A 17,737-nucleotide genomic window follows, 5' to 3' on the forward strand; every position below is an offset into this window, starting at 1 on the left:
CTTACATTTTACCTTTTTAAACCTCAAATACACTACAATTTACATTCCCACTGGAAAATTCTCTGCAACAACAGATTGATCAAATGTAAAATAGGACACCTGTAGGCTTACAGGGTGTAGCAAAAAGTGTCCGGTATCGATGTGTTTCGATAGGTTATAAAAGTGAATATGTCATGTGTGTTGAGCACCTCTGGTCTTAGAGAGCCTGTCTTAGGCTGCATCGACACAGGCAGACCAATTCTGATATTTTTTTTCACTAATTTGGTCTTTTGACCAATCACATCAGCTCTGAAAAAGATCTGATGTGATTGGTCAAAAGACCAATTAGTGGGAGGAGAAAAAAAACTGAATTGGGCTGCCTGTGTAAACACAGCCATAGTGGTCTGTGATGGTGGCCAAACCTGGATTTGACCCTGGACCAGCAAGCCTTTAGCTAAACCCCTGACAGGCCTGGGCCAATATTCTTAAAGTGTCTCAGAGTAAGAGTGCTGATCTATGATGTAGATACCCCCCTGTCCATATAATCAGGAACTAAAAGGCAGAACTGATTCTAGATCAGCAATGTAACTCTGAGACGGTTTATGAATACAGGCCCTGCTTTGTCTACACACCATGCTGTACACTGAGAAGAGGTCAGGACCTTTGAAGAAAGGAAGAGCTCCTATTCATGTCCGTCGCCAACATCTCTGTGGTGTTATCATTATCACCTCCATAAGCCTTGTTTACAGGGATTTGAACACCTTTACTTGATCCAACCACTTGACCCAGAGGATTTAAAGGGCCAGTGTCATGTCAAAACAACCTGGCTCAGCATTTCTGCAAAGCACAGCTCTGCACTCTGTCAGGAAGCCCAGACTCACTGTGGATCTCACACAGTCACACACGTTCATTCACGCACGCACACACACAGGCGCAAGCACACACAAAAATAAACACCCATACTTCCTTTCCCCCTCTGAGGTTTAGTGATGCAAGATAATAGCCACACTGAGAAGGAAACTCTGAATCTAGGCCTAAATCTGCTTCCACTTCAATCAGATCAAGCGTTCACCGGCGATAGCCGACACCCACATAGCTGATGTTTTGTCATTGTCGGAGGTGGAACTGCGTTGGAGCTGTCAAATCGGTGAGCAGCTGCTCTTCTGATCATTGTTCTGAAACAACACCTGTCTCACTCGCGTTACAAGTTCAGAACGAGAAAGTGTAGGCCTAGTCTATATAGAAATATGAGTCTCAAATTGAAAATCATGAAACTAAATAATTAGGGTTTCTATCATCCTAATGGAGGTGTAGATACATCTCACATTCCAGTGTTCCATCTTGTAAACAAGACTGCATGGGATTTCTTTTAATGCGACTCAGTGCAGCCAATAGCAATGTCGGCATTAGGTATAACACCAGCAGCCGCTTGTGCATTTGACAGCCCTTACGCAGTTCCACCGTCAAAACCACTGATCTGATTTGAATAGAGCCCTTCGTTAGATTCAGTCCACTGTGCACTTTGAGTCTCACTTCTGTTTGAGCACATTGTGTTAGCCTTCATGTGAAAAAATCCATGGAGAAAAAGTGTTTCCGTGTACAACTCCCGAAACAATGTCAGTAAGCGGTGCCCATCGCTATTCATGGAGGCGGCCAGGAGATTTGTGGTAAGCTGCTGGGTTTGGGATACGCTGTTGTTGTCTGTGGCCAATGGGCCATTACTGGAGCCCTCCAGGGGGTTCGGCCCTGGCACAATGACGCCCAGCCAGGGATGATGGGAGAAATCAAGAGCTAGGGGCCAGGGTTGGGGGCCTGGAGGAGCACGGAGCCCATCAACTTTGCATTGTGTATGCATGAATGCCCCCTCCCTGTATCCAGGACCATGGCTCTCTCCCTCCTCTCCCCTTTTCATTTCTTAGTGAGTGAAATCTTGACATTCACCATTGGCTGTTTTCCTTGTTAAGTTACAATGCACATTAAGCTGTTTGTGCTACTGAGTTTTTATTGAGATTGTGCTGAGGTTGTGCTGGACAAACCAGCTATCCTCTTACGCTTGAGTTTCTGCTCTCTCAACCACAGTCCACTATTCTGGTTTAATGAACATTCTCCTCCTCTCTCTCCCCTCACTTGAAGCAAGGTGCCTTCCACGCTGCCACAACGGAGCCGTGTGCAGGCAGCCCAACATCTGTGAATGCAGAACGGGCTTCTATGGGGCCCGCTGTGAGTTTGCAAGCGTGACCTATGGCCTCGTAGGCCTTCCCTGGGCCTTACTGCGCCCCACCAGCCCCATGGTCAGCACCACCACCTCAGGACTAAGCATCACCCTCCCACCTACCACTAGCCTCTCACCAACCATCACCCTCCCACCAACCACCGTCATCCCCACCACCACCACCCCAGTTTCCGCAGAGACCACAGCTGCATGGAGGACAGCGGGGACACCAGCCAGCACCACCAACCCAGAGACCAAGAAATATTACGCTGTGCGCTGGCAACCTCTTACGTGAGTTTCTGACTTCTCTTTACTGTGCACTGCCTTGATTTACTGCATCACCAGCTTGTGCCATTTAGTCCCTTCTCTACTCCTCCATTTCCTCCTCCTCTCAGTTTGCTGGCTTTGAAGTGCCAGTCTCCAGTCAAAGGCCTGGGTTAGCCCAGCATGTGGGCCACAGGTGCAGTGTGTCTGTGGCGCTTAGTGTGGTCCACCTGATGCAGCGCAGGTGTTAGAATCAGGGCACCTTTCCAATTTTTTTATTTTTTTTATTTAAACTTTATTTAACCAGGTAGGCAAGTTGAGAACAAGTTCTCATTTACAATTGCGACCTGGCCAAGAAAAGCAAAGCAGTTCGACACATACAACAACACAGAGTTACACTCGGAGTAAAACAAACATACAGTCAATAATACATTAGAAAAATAAGTCTATATACAATGTGAGCAAATGAGGTGAGATAAGGGAGGTAAAGGCAAAAAAAGGCTATGGTGGCGAAGTAAATACAATATAGCAAGTAAAACACTGGAATGGTAGATTTGCAGTGGAATAATGTGCAAGGTAGAGATATAAATAATGGGGTGCAAAGGAGCAAAATAAATAAATAAATACAGTAGGGGGAGAGGTAGTTGTTTGGGCAAAATTATAGATGGGCTATGTCCAGGTGCAGTAATCCGTGAGCTGCTCTGACAGCTGGTGCTTAAAGTTAGTGAGGGAGATAAGTGTTTCCAGTTTCAGAGATTTTTGTAGTTCGTTCCAGTCATTGGCAGCAGAGAACTGGAAGGAGAGGCGGCCAAAGGAAGAATTGGTTTTGGGGGTGACCAGAGAGATACTGTATACCTGCTGGAGCGCATGCTACAGGTGGGTGCTGCTATGGTGACCAGTGAGCTGAGATAAGGGGGGACTTTACCTAGCAGGGTCTTGTAGATGACCTGGAGCCAGTGGGTTTGGTGACGAGTATGAAGTGAGGGCCAGCCAACGAGAGCGTACAGGTCGCAGTGGTGGGTAGTATATGGGGCTTTGGTGACAAAACGGATGGCACTGTGATAGACTGCATCCAATTTATTGAGTAGTGTATTTTGGAGGCTATTTTGTAAATGACACCGCCGAAGTCGAGGATCGGTAGGATGGTCAGTTTTACGAGGGTATGTTTGGCAGCATGAGTGAAGGATGCTTCTTTTGCGAAATAGAAAGCCAATTCTAGATTTAACTTTGGATTGGAGATGTTTGCTGTGAGTCTGGAAGGAGAATTTACAGTCTAACCAGACACCTATGTATTTGTAGTTGTCCACGTTTTCTAAGTCAGAACCGTCCAGAGTAGTGATGGTGGACGGGTGGGCAGGTGCACGCAGCGATCGGTTGAAGAGTGGCACCTTTCCAAATGATTGAGAGGGTTGGCGCAGTGCCAGCCCAGGGGTTTATATAGAGTACAGTTAAGCAATAAGGCACGAGGGGGTGTGGTATATGGCCAATATACCACGGATAAGGGCTGTTCTTACTCCCGACACATCGGAGTGCCTGGATACAGCCTAAGCCGTGGTATATTGGCCATATACCACAAACCCCTGAGGTGCCTTATTGCTATTATAAACTGGTTACTAAAGTAATTAGAGCAGTAAAAAGAAACGTCATAGCCATTGTATACGGTCTCATATACCACAGCTGTCAGCCAATCAGCATTCAGGGCTGGAACCACCCAGTTTATAATATGAAATATAAGTTGAGAAAAATATGAAGACTTATCGCTTTGTGCTGTCGACCAGATTACATTTTATTCATCATAAATATTTATTTTGGCAGCTAATTGAAACTTTAGTTAACAAATAAAAATCCCACACTTAATCCAGTTGTGACAATATTTTGTAGCCTCAACTGATAGAAAGGTAACCCTTTAGTTTGCGGAATGGGAAAGCAGCCTTCCATTACAATTAACAACTTAATTTACAATTAAGGTGTAGTTACCCATGATAGTCAGCAGGTGGAACTGTTCTCCAAATAAAATCTACTGTAAATCAAAGTGGAACTAATACTGTACTGCAAATGGAGCAGCTGTGTGTGTGTGTGTGTGTGTGTGTGTGTGTGTGTGTGTGTGTGTGTGTGTGTGTGTGTGTGTGTGTGTGTGTGTGTGTGTGTGTGTGTGTGTGTGTGTTCTTGTTCATAGTAAAGAGATTTGGTTTCTACAACCTAGTATTTTATTTTCAAAACCATTAATTATGCAGACAAAGGTCAAAATGAGTGATGGAAAGACACCAAACAGCCCTTGAAGGCATGCAGTAGGATTGCCTGTGAAAGAAATACATCTTTATGCTCTGAAATGAAAAATAAAGCTTTTAGTCTCCATAAGTCTTTTGCCAAAATTAGAAAGTCATTGGTGTATGACTGCTGTTGGAAACTTTAATGTTCGTCATTCATATAATAGTTCAGGGGTTCTTCAACTTTTTCAGCCTGGGACCCAAATTAATCTGTGTTTTCCTGGGACCCATGCTCATGAAAACATGCCACCTTTTTTTATTAGTGGCCCCTCTTGCCAGCATTTTGCGATGGGACGTAGAGACAAAATTGCAGTTTTAAAGCAAGTTCCATGAAATACTACAGATTTTTCCATGGGGCAGAAAGAAATCTTTGCAGATTTAAAGCTAATTTCCTGCAATTCAAATTGTACACATTTATGCCATGTTAATATGATATGAGTGAAAGTGACTAACAAAATCTATGGCTAGACTAACTTAACATTCTAAATAAACATTGTTAGCTTACAACGCTAATTGGAGTGACTGTCTGTGACTGGCACAACCAAATGTCCGAAATTACACCTTGTGTATTCTAATATTCTAACTCTCAAAAGTAATTTACACTGACGTGTCACGACCCACTTTGGGTTCATGTGCCTCGTCAGCGTCGTCTTGTAGCATTGTTGAAGTTGGTTAAAAAGACATCAATTCCCATGTTATTTAATGTATACAATACTGCAATTTTAGTTATTTCACGTGTACACCATATTGCCTTGTGTAGTGATTCAATTACTGTACTGAGGCCAGTCACTTGAAGTCAGGTTTTTATATATTTGAGGAGCATTGTCTAGCTGTGTACAGGCTCCAGTACCAGTCAAACGTTTGGACACACCTACTCATTCCAGGGTTTTTTCTTTATTTTTACTATTTTCTACATTGTAGAATAATAGTGAAGACATCAAAACTATGAAATAACACATATGGAATCATGTAGTGTTAAACAAATCAAAATATATGTTATGTTTGAGATTCTTCAAAAGGAGCCACCCTTTGCCTTGATGGCAGCTTTGCACACGCTTGGCATTCTCTCAACCAGCTGTTTTCCAACAGTCTTGAAGGAGTTCCCACAAATGCAGAGCATTTGTTGGCTGCTTTTCCTTCACTCTGCGGTCCAACTCATTCCAAACCATCTCAATTTGGTTGAGGTCAGGGGATTGTGGAGGCCAGGTCATCTGATGCAGCACTCCATCACTCTCCTTGGTCAAATAGCCCTTACACAACTTGGAGATGTGTTTTGGGTCATTGTCCTGTTGAAAATAATTGATTGTCCCACTAAGCGCAAACCAGATCGCTTCTGTTTGTGTGGCGTATCGCTGCAGAATTCTGTGGTAGCCATGCTGGTTTAGTGTGCCTTGAATTCTAAATAAATCACTGACAGTGTCACCAGAAAAGCACCATCACACCTCTTCCATGCTTCACATTGGGAACCACACATGCGGAGATCATCCGTTCACCTACTCTGCATCTCACAAAGACCGATTGGAACCAAACATCTCAAATTTGGAGTCAGACTAAGGACAGATTTCCACCAGTCTAATGTCCATTGATCGTGTTTCTTGGCCCAAGCAAGTCCCTTCTTATTATTGGTGTTCTTTAGTAGTGGTTTCTTTGCAGAAATTCAACCATGAAGGCCTAATTCACACAACCTCCTCTGAACAGTTGATGTTGAGATGTGTCTGTTACTTGAACTCTGAAGCATTTATTTGGGCTGCGATCTGAGGTGCAGTTAACTCTAATGAACTTATCCTCTGCAGCAGAGGTAACTCTGGGTCTTCCTTTCCTGTGGTGGCCCTCATGAAAGCCAGTTTCATCATAGCGCTTGATGGCTTTTGCGACTGCACTTGAAGAAACTTTGAAAGTTCTTGAAATGTTCCCGCATTGACTGACCTTCATGTCTTAAAGCAATGATGGACTGTCATTTCTCTTTGCTTATTTAAGCTGTTCTTGCCCTAATATGGACTTGATCTTTTACCACCCCTACCTTATCACAACACAACTGATTGCCTCAAACGCATTAAGAAGGAAAGAAATTCCACAAATTAACTTTTAACAAGGCATACCTGTTAATTGAAATGCATTCCAGGTGACTACCTGAGAGAATGCCAAGAGCATGCGAAAGTTGGCATCAAGTCAAAGGGTGGTTACTTTGAAGAATCTCAAATATAAAAAACATTTTGATTTGTTTCACACTTTTTTGCTTACTAAATGTTTCCATATGTTATTTCATAGTTTTAATGTATTCTCTATCATTATACAATGTAGAAAATAGTACAAATAAACTAAATCACTTGAATGAGTAGGTGTGTCCAAACTTTTGACTGGCACTGTATGTCTCCAATTAGGACTAATGAGGAAAACAGAGTTTCCCTTTACAACCCCCAGCATCCACTGCTACTCATTCACAAAAGCAGCAAAAACACTGTCTGCAAAATAGATATCCACTGGCCTGAGGCCTCCAGCTCTGTGGGAATTTGGACCGAATTACCATAATCGTTTCTGATGATGTGTATAGTGAAATTGTATTGTTTCAGTGGCGACCTCAACATTGTTTTTTTTTTATACCAAGGCTATTGACATTTACAACATAACAAATGTCTTCTTGATTACTACTTGATTTCGTGTCTTGTATTGTCGTGGCAAACCAACTTGCTGTTCCAGCCAAAGGTAGAGCATCACCACCCTATGTCACATGCATCACTACAAACAAAGCAATCTTTCAAAGGATTTAAGGGAGCTTTCTTTGATTTGAGCCTTGTGTTTGTGTCTGTGTACAATGAAATCATGTCTTCTTCAGATTAAAAAACACACCGTGGAGAAGTTAAACCCAGGAGTGATTTAATGCATCTTGGAAAGGATGGAGCGTCTTCTCTCGTCTTTGGCTCTGCTTCTCGTCTCATTCCTGAGTTCACATTTCACTAACCCAGCTTCCTCATCCATGTGAACAGTTTGATCTCTGCAGGCCTCGACACCACAGTATGTTGGATTTAAACTAATCACACCTCTATGGTTGTGTCCCAAATGGCACCATATTCCACATGTAGTGCACTACTTTTGACGCCCCCTGGTAAACAGTAGTGCACTACATAGGGAATAGGGTGACGTTTGGGACACGACCTATGTGGGGCGTTAATCCACTGCTTTGAGCCAAACCATGGAATGGGAGCATGTTTGTGTTTACTGTGAACCAAAGCCAAAGCTGTCTGATGTACAGTATGTATTAGAGGTCGACCGATTATGATTTTTCAACGCAGATACCGATTAATCGGCCGGTTTATTTATTTATTTATTTGTTATAATGACAATTACAACAATACTGAATGAACACTTATTTTAACTTAATATAATCAATTTAGCCTCAAATAAATAATGAAACATGTTCAATTTGGTTTAAATAATGCAAAAACAAAGTGTTGGAGAAGTAAAAGTGCAATATGTGCCATGTAAAAAAGTGTTTGAGTTCCTTGCTCAGAACATGAGAACATATGAAAGTTGGTGGTTCCTTTTAACATGAGACTTCAATATTCCAAGGTAAGAGGTTTTAGGTTGTAGTTAATATAGTATTTATAGGACTATTTATCTCTATACCATTTGTATTTCATATACCTTTGACTATTGGATGTTCTTATAGGCACTATAGTATTGCCAGTGTAACAGTATAGCTTCCGTCCCTCTCCTCGCTCCTACCTGGGCTCGAACCAGGAACACATCGACAACAGCCACACTCGAAGCAGCGTTACCCAATGCTCCTAAAAAGCCGCGACCCATGCAGAGCAAGGGGAATAACTACTCCAAGTCTCAGAGCGAGTGACGTTTGAAACGTTATTAGCACACACCCAGCTAACTAGCTAGCCATTTCACATCGGTTACACCAGCCATTAGGATGATAGGCTTGAAGTCATAAACAGCGCTGTGCTTGCGATGAGCTGCTGGCAAAACGCACGAAAATGCTGTTTGAATGAATGCTTACGAGCCTGCTGCTGCCTACCATCGCTCAGTCAGACTGCTCTATCAAATCATAGACTTAATTATAACATAATAACACACAGAAATACGAGCCTTTGGTCATTAATATGGTCGAATCCGGAAACTATAATTTCGAAAACAAAAGGTTTATTATTTCAGTGAAATACGGAACCGTTCAGTATTTTATCTAACGGGTGGCATCCATAAGTCTAAATATTCTTGTTACATTGCACAACCTTCAATGTTATGTCATAATTACGTAAAATTCTGGCAAATTAGTTTGCAATTAACCAGGCTTCCCAAACTGTTGCATATACCCTGACTCTGAGTGCAATGAACGCAAGAGAAATTACACAATTTCACCTGGTTAATATTGCCTGCTAACCTGGATTTCTTTTAGCTAAATATGCAGTTTTAAAAATATATACTTCTGTGTATTGATTTTAAGATATTATTGGCATTGGTGTTTATGGTTAGGTATAGTCAGTCGTCCAACGATTGTGCTTTTTTCGCAAATGTGCTTTTGTTAAATCATCCCCCAGCATTGCATCGATTATATGCAACGCTAGATAAACTAGTAATATCATCAACCATGTGTTGACTAGTGATTATGTTTGATTGATTGTTTTTTATAAGATAAGTTTAATGCTAGCTAACAACTTACCTTGGCTTACTGCATTCGCGTAACAGGCAGGCTCCTCGTGGAGTGCAATGAGACTAGTTAACTGTAAGGTTGCAAGAGGGATCCCCCGAGCTGACAAGGTGAAAATCTGTCATCCTGCCCCTGAACAAGGCAGTTAACCCACCGTTCCTAGGCCGTCATTGAAAATAAGAATGTGTTCTTAACTGACTTGCCTAGTAAAATAAAGGTATAAAAAATAAAAAACAAAATCGGCGCCCAAAAATACAGATTTCCGATTGTTATGAAAACTTGAAATCGGCCCTAATTAATCAGTCATTCCGATTAATCGGTCGACCTCTAGTATGTATGCATTACTATGGCCATTCTATAGGATTACAGGCAATCTGCTAGACTGTGGTGCTGTAGGTCAGATTGATGGAATAGGTTTAACCACTGACCATCCATCTCTGCTGTATTCTGTCCAGTCTAAGTGAAATGCCTCAGACCACCAGGCCGGCTCCCTGCTCCCTGTCATCATACACACGCACACACACACACACACACACACACACGTCTGGGTTTAGTCTGGTTCTGAGACAGTTAGACATAAGCTCTATTTGTTCTTAGTGTATGACCCCAGTGCCTCTTCATAGTTTGACTTTTCCTTATCTCTATTCTCTTGGCTTTTAATCATTCTGCCCAGCAACAACACCCAGGGATCAGGATATTAGATAGAATTTTAGCGACGTGTCCAAATAGTTTCATAATGTTTTTAGGTAAAACTAATTCCCTGTCCAAAGCTTTTAAACCTCTTTTGGTAGCAAGTTGCTCCTGCTTGATTTCAAGTTACTCGGAGTTGATTTAGGCAACCTTTTTGGAACACGCTAAAAGGGGTCCTATTCCAACTATTCTCATTGTTTTGCGTTCAACGATGCTAATGCTAAACTGTAACTAAGTAAATATCTTGGGTTACTGATTCACTAGATCCATGGTACTCAACAGGTATCCATCCATAAGAAAGTAAATGTAGTATGTAATGTAGGTAAATACTCCTAACACACCCATGCAGTTCTGTACTAGTGGCTTGGCCACAGGTAGACTCTGTAAGATCACTCTGTCTGCAGGCACAGTGCACTCAGAATTCCACAGAATGACATAGGCATCTGAAACGAGGCAGAACCGCTGTCTGTCTGAAAAAACAGTGCTGTAATCTGGGAACGGCATCGCACGGACTGAAGTCTGCCTAGACAGAGTGGGCTATGACACGTCGGAGCGTTTTCAACTAGGCAGAACGGAGCTGTATGTGTGAAAGCAGTGCGGTAATCTAGGAGTGCCATCTTGCAGTGTTGACCTGGTTGCAGTGCACTGACTTCAGCAGGGGAAGGAAGAGGGTCGATCCTAGATAAACAGCATAGATAAACAGCATACACACAATAGACTATTGAAATGCCAGCACATTGCAGCCGGCACAGTAGGCTGACTTCCACCTCATGGATTAGTGACACACTAAATGTCAACATGCTTTTCACCCCGTTGTTGATCTATGTGTTGAGAGATTAGACTTTACAAAAAAATATTTCAACATAATTGAACCACATCCTATCTAGATGTAAAGCTCATTCCTAGAGGTTTTCCACAGTGGTGACACGCAGTTTTAAATACCAAAACCAACTCTGAACCAACTATATTAATTTGAGCACAGGTCAAAACACACATGAAACATTCATGGACATTTAGCTAGCTTGCTGTTGTTAAGTAAACATTGATCGCATTAAAACATAGGGATGTTGGCAGTCCTAATTAAGGACTATGGGAGGTTTGTGTACAGTACTGTCTTGGTATGGTGGAGCCTGTAACAGACTGAGGTCTGTCATCCCAATGCTGATTTCTCAAGCTTGAATGAACTGGCCTCCCATTTGTTTGATTTTGCATTCACCACACTCCTCACTGTAATGAAGAACACTGGCTTTATCCCTACCCCCACTATGTACCTCCACTGAATCTGTTTGATGTTGGATGTTTGTTTCAAGGTCTGCCCCCCCACAAGTTATTGTCAGTCAAGTGCAGGTCAGGACTACATGTTCAGCTGGGGAATATCAAAATGATGCTATCACCAAAACATATCCAACTTCGAGGTTCAAGTGTCTCTCAACTACTGAGAGATTCATACATGGCTAACCAAACCATAGTGCGCATGTTGATTTTGTTTATGTCTACCAGATGCGTTCATGACACACAGTTAAATACCAAAACCAACTCTGAACCAACTATATTAATTTGAGCACAGGTCAAAACACACATGAAACATTCATGGACATTTAGCTAGCTTGCTGTTGCTAGCTAATTTGTCCTGGGAGATTAACATTGGGTTGTTATTTTACCTGAAATGCATATGGTCCTTTGTAGAATTCGAACCCATTTTTAGTCACACAAAATCATGTGTCCTCAACTCCGACAATTAATCTACAGATAAAAGGGGAAGCATGGTTCGTTTTTAGGTAGTTTTCTTTGATTCATCTTTCCTCATTTATTCTTCTTGTGTGAATTTGATATGGTGTTTGGTAACCAACTTTAAGGTGCATTACCGCCACCCTGGAGTGTGGACCTCGTTCATCTTACAATCACCCACATGCAGTTTGGATGACATGGTTGAATAACATGTATGTGTAAACTATTCCTTAGATGTTTTTCAATACATTTTAATATTTGTAGCTACTTTTTAAGTAAATACCTGCAGTCAACTTGTGCAATATGTTAGGAGATGAAGCAGATCGCATTCTTCATTTCACCTGTCACATTATTTTACAATTGAGGCTTAGTGAAGTTCCCCAGATCAGTTGAGATAGCTGTGTATTTGGTTTAACTTGCTAGTTAGCTAAGTAAAGTGGCTAAATTAGTATGGAGACAGGGGATGAAACAGTGTTAGCTTTCTGCCGTGTTTGAGAAGTCAAAGCTCTTTGTCGGAGTTATCGGTATAACTGCCACTGCTATATTGATTTCCTTGAGGGTTTTTTCTCTCCTTCTTGGCCTCTCAGTCTGCTCCTCGCCCTATTCTCTGAGCAGAGCAGGCCGGTAGATCATTGCCCTAGCGACTCCAGACTCCACACAGACACAGCTTGTACACATGCTGCTCCAGAGCAAGTGTTGTTCCTTCAAACAAGCATGCGTCAAAACTTTGTTCATTTGCACAATGTCTCTCTTTCACATTTGCTTCAAAATGTTCAAACTCAACAAAACATGATATTTGGTAGCTACTACCTATATATGTATAACTTTATGAGCTGGATTTCCTGTCTTTGCAATTCGTTTATTTTCGTATGCGCTCGTTAGCATATTTAGCTAGCAGCCTCTATGGAAATTCGCTATTACTTGTGCTAATTTTGTTAGCATTCTGGTAATAGACACATTTTGTGCTTTTAGTGCCCCCTTGTGTACTAAACCGCAAATACCGTAAATCCCGGGATGTGAGAAGGACGGTATGACGATATAAACATCTAGATACAGCCCAACACTAGTAGAGAGTGAGCCAAATATATCATTTTTAATAATGACTAATTGGATATAGTGCATCTCTCAAATAACAACCGCCCATGATTGCTCTTCTTTTACACAGGCTTTCCATTATGTAAAACTATCTTTCAAACATCCATCTCCTGCTTTAGTGCAGTAAAACAGTATTTAAGGTGAATGTTTAAGGTGAATGTTTTTATGTTTGTGTTATAGTCTACAGTACGTCAGACACATTGCTCTCATGGCTCACTTGAGGCCAAAATATGAAGTCTGAGCAGACTTTTGAGGTGTGTTAGAAAAACAACTGCAGAGAAATACAAATAAAAACATCTAGGTTGCTGGCTTACAAGGCGTACTAAAATGGTATTACTGTATGATTGAGTGGAAATAAGGTGGGTGTGTGTACTCTATTGAGAGTGCCGCAGGTACACTCGAATGCACTGTAAATACATGCGAGAAGGTTTACTTGGGCAATATCAAAAAAGTAATCCAGACCCTGCTTACAACATTGGCTAAGCTCCTGCCCCTTTTTTTCCATGTTTTATCCATTTGCCATGGAAACCGTGAATTGCCAAACAACCCTGGGCCAAGAAGACCTTAGGGCTTGAGAAAGACATGGAGTCTGGCCGATAAGTCTCCGGCCTAGTCAGTGTGTCTGCCCCAACAAGCTGATAAACTGATAACTGTGTATAAAAAAAACATGGATGAACATGTCATGGGTTTTCTTTCATTTCTTGGCAGACGCTGTAGGAGAGTTGGTGCTGATCAAATAAGTCTCTAATTGAATTAACTAGCTATAGTTGCTTGCATAATACACTACAATAGTGTATCTGTACCCCCATGTAAACAATACAGTGAGTAAATCTTTAGGCCAGGGAGTTTATCTAGCTGCTAATCTAGTGTTCTAAATTGCTGTCAGTAGTAACAAGCGCACGGCAATGAGTTATACTATACACACTCTTAGTTACTGTACTTGTTGACATTCTGTCTGTTGTCTCTCCTGCCCAGTCTGAAGGAGGCCCAGTCTGTTGACTGTCTGTAGTCGCCCCTGTCCAAACTGAAGGAGGCCCAGTCTGTTGAGTGTCTGTTGACTGTGTTGTGTCTCCGTTCAGTCTGCAGGAGGCCCAGTTACTGCTACTAAAGAAGGCATTGGCCCGTGGCGGTCGAGGCGACAAGATGACCACCATCCTGATGAAACACATCGAGACAGAGAGGAAGAAGCTCCAATCAGCCTCACAGTCAGACCTACAGGACACCCAGACCACAAGTGTCAAGAGCTTCCACACCCAGAAGGGCCAGTACACTGTCCACGCGAGCCCACCTGCAGGTGAGTACAGACAGGCCCTTCACTTAGACACCCAGCCTCTCTTACTTTGACTACACTATGTGCTGAAAGCGTAGGTTGTTGTGATGAGTAATATTATACTTGTCATGGCAGCAAATGATCAGATATCATATTGTGTTAGGTTCTTGCTTGTTGTGATTAACAGGGTGTTGATGTTCGAATGCCTTGCTCCCAATGGACTGGTGGTGACAAAGTAATGTGTTTAGAATAGATATCGTGTGGGTACATCCATGAACATAGCATGGAATTTGCCACGAAAACTTTCCACATCAAAAATAAAACACCCTGACTTATTTGGATGATTTAACCCATGTCCTAGTTGTTTACACTTTAGGAATAAGATAAGGTTATCGGTCAGACCGGTACGTACCCTCAAAACCCATTGTGACCAATTCCTGACATTGTTTTTCTTGGCCAACTGGCATAGGTACAGTAATGGCCCAGATGATGGACAATGTTTAACTAATGGGAAACCCCAAATCTCCTGCCAAAATGCCCTTATGGCATGTGGAAACCAATCTAATCGAAAGGGTTAAACTGTTATATTTTTTACGAGGGTGGACATAATCTCCCACAATGAGATTCCAGTCCCTTTAGCTCAGATCTTAACTCCATAGTAGCGGAATCTAATAGGAGTAAATTACCTGTTTGCAACTGGCATTAGTTGGCCTGCCATAATATGGCAAACCATATTTTAGTTTATGTACTGAATGTATCGCAAGTTCTCTGGTGTGGTATTCAGTTTTAGCTGCGACACATAGCTCTGACAACTTTACACTACTGACTTGTAGGGTAGTGTAATGGTTAGGCCTATCACTCAGCGCTATTCAAGACATGATCTCATAGCAAAATAGCACATTAGTTGCACTTACCCAACACCACAAGCAAGAGCACTATATTTCTCTCAGCAACCTGGTTTGCCTAACAGTGTAAGGCCCATTCTAAGTATTGTACAGCTGTATCTACATAACACTGCTGTGCCCTACTCTCCTATAATATCCAAATGGTGAAAGTCACTCGAACAGAGCATGTTGTTTCGCATGGAGAGAGAGTATGACTCTATAATGCTTGATTTTCCCCTCAAACCCAATTTAAATATCTGCTATAAAGCTTTAATCCAAGTTTCCAAATCAGAGAGGTAAGGGTCAGGTTTTTAATTTTTTCAGATTTTTTTCCTAGAAGTGAGAAAGTGCTCAACATTTTCAAGGCAATCTGTCAACATTCCACAAGGGCTGATGGTCCTAGTTTTTTGTGTCCCCTGGCCTCTTTAAGTACGCAAGTGCTTGGATGTTTTTTTTCTTCCTGCAAATGTTTGTGTAAAAGGTCCTTCTCTAAATTCCTCTATCGGTTTAATCGTCCCGGGAGTCAGAGAGGGCTTCTCCTCTTTTGAGTGGCAAACAGGAGCATTGTAGATGAACAGTTGCTGTGTATGAATAACGTCTTTGTTAACACAAGATAAATACTTCATGTTCCCTCCCTTTGCAATCCCCTATGGGCTAAGAGTTGACAGGGCCATTGACCACTGAAGTGATCATTATACTGTCATTTCCGTTTTCACACCTGTCAATCACACTTGGTAATCTCACTAAAGAAATGTAATTTTAAAACTAACAAAGAGTTAGCACGCCCGTTTAAGGGTCATAAACCAAAGTCTGCTATGTAATGTGGGGAGTTATTTCCAATCGTTCAATCATCATCATAATGTTGATCTGCTGATTTGCCTTGGACAAGGCTGGAGAAAAACCCTGCAAACATAAAGGCCATCATGCAGACGTATACACACTCATCCTCCATGAAGATAAACAACACACACACACAGTTCCATTCTTGGTCCTTTACAGAGCCACTAGACTGATTGATAGTATTTTGGTAGCTGTTGCTTCCATGTGTGAAGGGGCAATCTGTTGTACATGGAGCAGAGCTTCCTGTTTGTAATTGGAATAATACTCCTATCTGGGGAACATGTGGTTGTGTGTGTGAGGAGGACTGGTCTGGACAACTGGCAGAGGGATTGAGTGCACTGAGACAGAGACCCAGGCTGCACTAAATGTCCTGCACCTGCAGGACCTAAACATAAAGGACTTGCTTCCTCCAGGGTGAAACTTCACGTTCGGATTCATATGATTTACTGGCTAACTAACAGCAATTTACCATAGCTAATAATCCCCAACCTTGGAGCATTTTTATGGCAGTATTTGAAAAGTTATAAGTGAATGCTAATTGGACTACAGTTTTTACATTGACTAATATCCCTCATAAAACACTTAAAAAGGAGGCAAAATAACCTGAACTGTGACCTCTTTGACCCATACAAGAAAACATTGTGAACAACACCTGTCCTGAGCAGACACCAATACCTCCTCCTCCCCCAGCAAGACAGGAACCCACAGTCCAGACCCAGACGGCTCGTCCCAGCGGTAGCATGGTCATTTACTGTGTGTCCTAGCCTACGCCAAGGCCCTCCCCTCTCTCTCTCTTTCTGGCAGTGTATCCCAACTCCCAGCCTCCCAGTCCTGGCCCATAATGACTAACTTCTCTGGGCCAGGCCAGGTTGAGCTACAGGTGCGGGTCAGACGAGCAGTGCAGTGCCAAAGGGCTGTTACACAAACAGAGGGGGCAGGGAGACTGCCTCCTCAGGTGGTTCAGACACTCCATATACGGGATGACCACTGAGCAAAGTACCAGTGTACCTGTAGTTCCTTTCAGAACCCAGGAGGAGCTGTTACAGAACCTAGCTCTCTCTAAGTCCTAGCTTGGTCCGTTCCCATGACCTGTATTAGGTCATTCTCCCTAAATTGTTGATGACCCATAAGCTTCAAGTAAAACATCATTCTCTCAGCACTTAACCTCACCTAGCCTTTGATGTGGTCTAGGGCCTTGGTGAAGTTGGCTAGCGTGTGCCTCGCTTCGCTGTCCTCCCATTCCTGTCTTCCAGGTTTTATACTGGTGATACTGGAGATATTGTTGTAATGGGGCACCTGTGTTTGAGCCCAGTCCAACGCAGCTGTTTGTCTTCCAAACTGGACAAGGCATTTCTGCTCAGCTTTGCTTAGGGATTCATTATTAGTGAATATAAAGAACAAGTCATGTTTGTAAAGCTAACGACCATACAGTTTTAGCTCATAACTTTAGCATTACAATGAATCTCTTAATAAATTGTTTTTCTATATTTTCCATTCTTTACCATTCCTTTCCGAGCAAAATAATTGAGGTGTTTCCAACCAACCTCCTTTTTTCCGAATCGAGTTGGGATGTTTCTGGGGGTTTATATCCATGAATGACCATAAAAGGATTTTTTTAAACATTTGACTCCTATAGTTTTCTCATGTGATGTTTTAGTTTAGTGAAAGTGATGTGATTTCACCCTAGTGGGCCTACAGGTCCAAGTAAGACTGATGTGAGCCAGTGCAACGTGGATGCAGCTTGTTTCTTTCCCCTGTTGCTCAGGAATGAGCTGGCTCGGTAAGGCAACAGGTTTAATGCACATTGTGTATGTCATGGAAGAGCCTGTGGGGCTTGTGAAATGACATCTCTAA

The 17,737-nt window shown here is 42.2% G+C and overlaps 1 protein-coding gene across 1 annotated transcript in view; it reads left to right on the top strand.

Moving 5' to 3' along the window:
* Positions 1–2,375: 2,375 nt before the first annotated feature.
* LOC139382265 (latent-transforming growth factor beta-binding protein 4-like) overlaps positions 2,376–17,737 on the top strand; it is a 66,098-nt gene continuing 50,736 nt past the window's right edge. The window contains exons 1-2 of the mRNA XM_071126132.1: positions 2,376–2,482; positions 13,969–14,183. Of these exons, the coding sequence (XP_070982233.1) occupies positions 14,033–14,183 (151 nt within the window). The 5' untranslated portion in view covers positions 2,376–2,482; positions 13,969–14,032. The remainder of the gene's footprint in view (positions 2,483–13,968; positions 14,184–17,737) is intronic.

Source organism: Oncorhynchus clarkii, chromosome 24, assembly GCF_045791955.1.
Source record: "Oncorhynchus clarkii lewisi isolate Uvic-CL-2024 chromosome 24, UVic_Ocla_1.0, whole genome shotgun sequence".
NCBI lineage: Eukaryota > Metazoa > Chordata > Actinopteri > Salmoniformes > Salmonidae > Oncorhynchus > Oncorhynchus clarkii.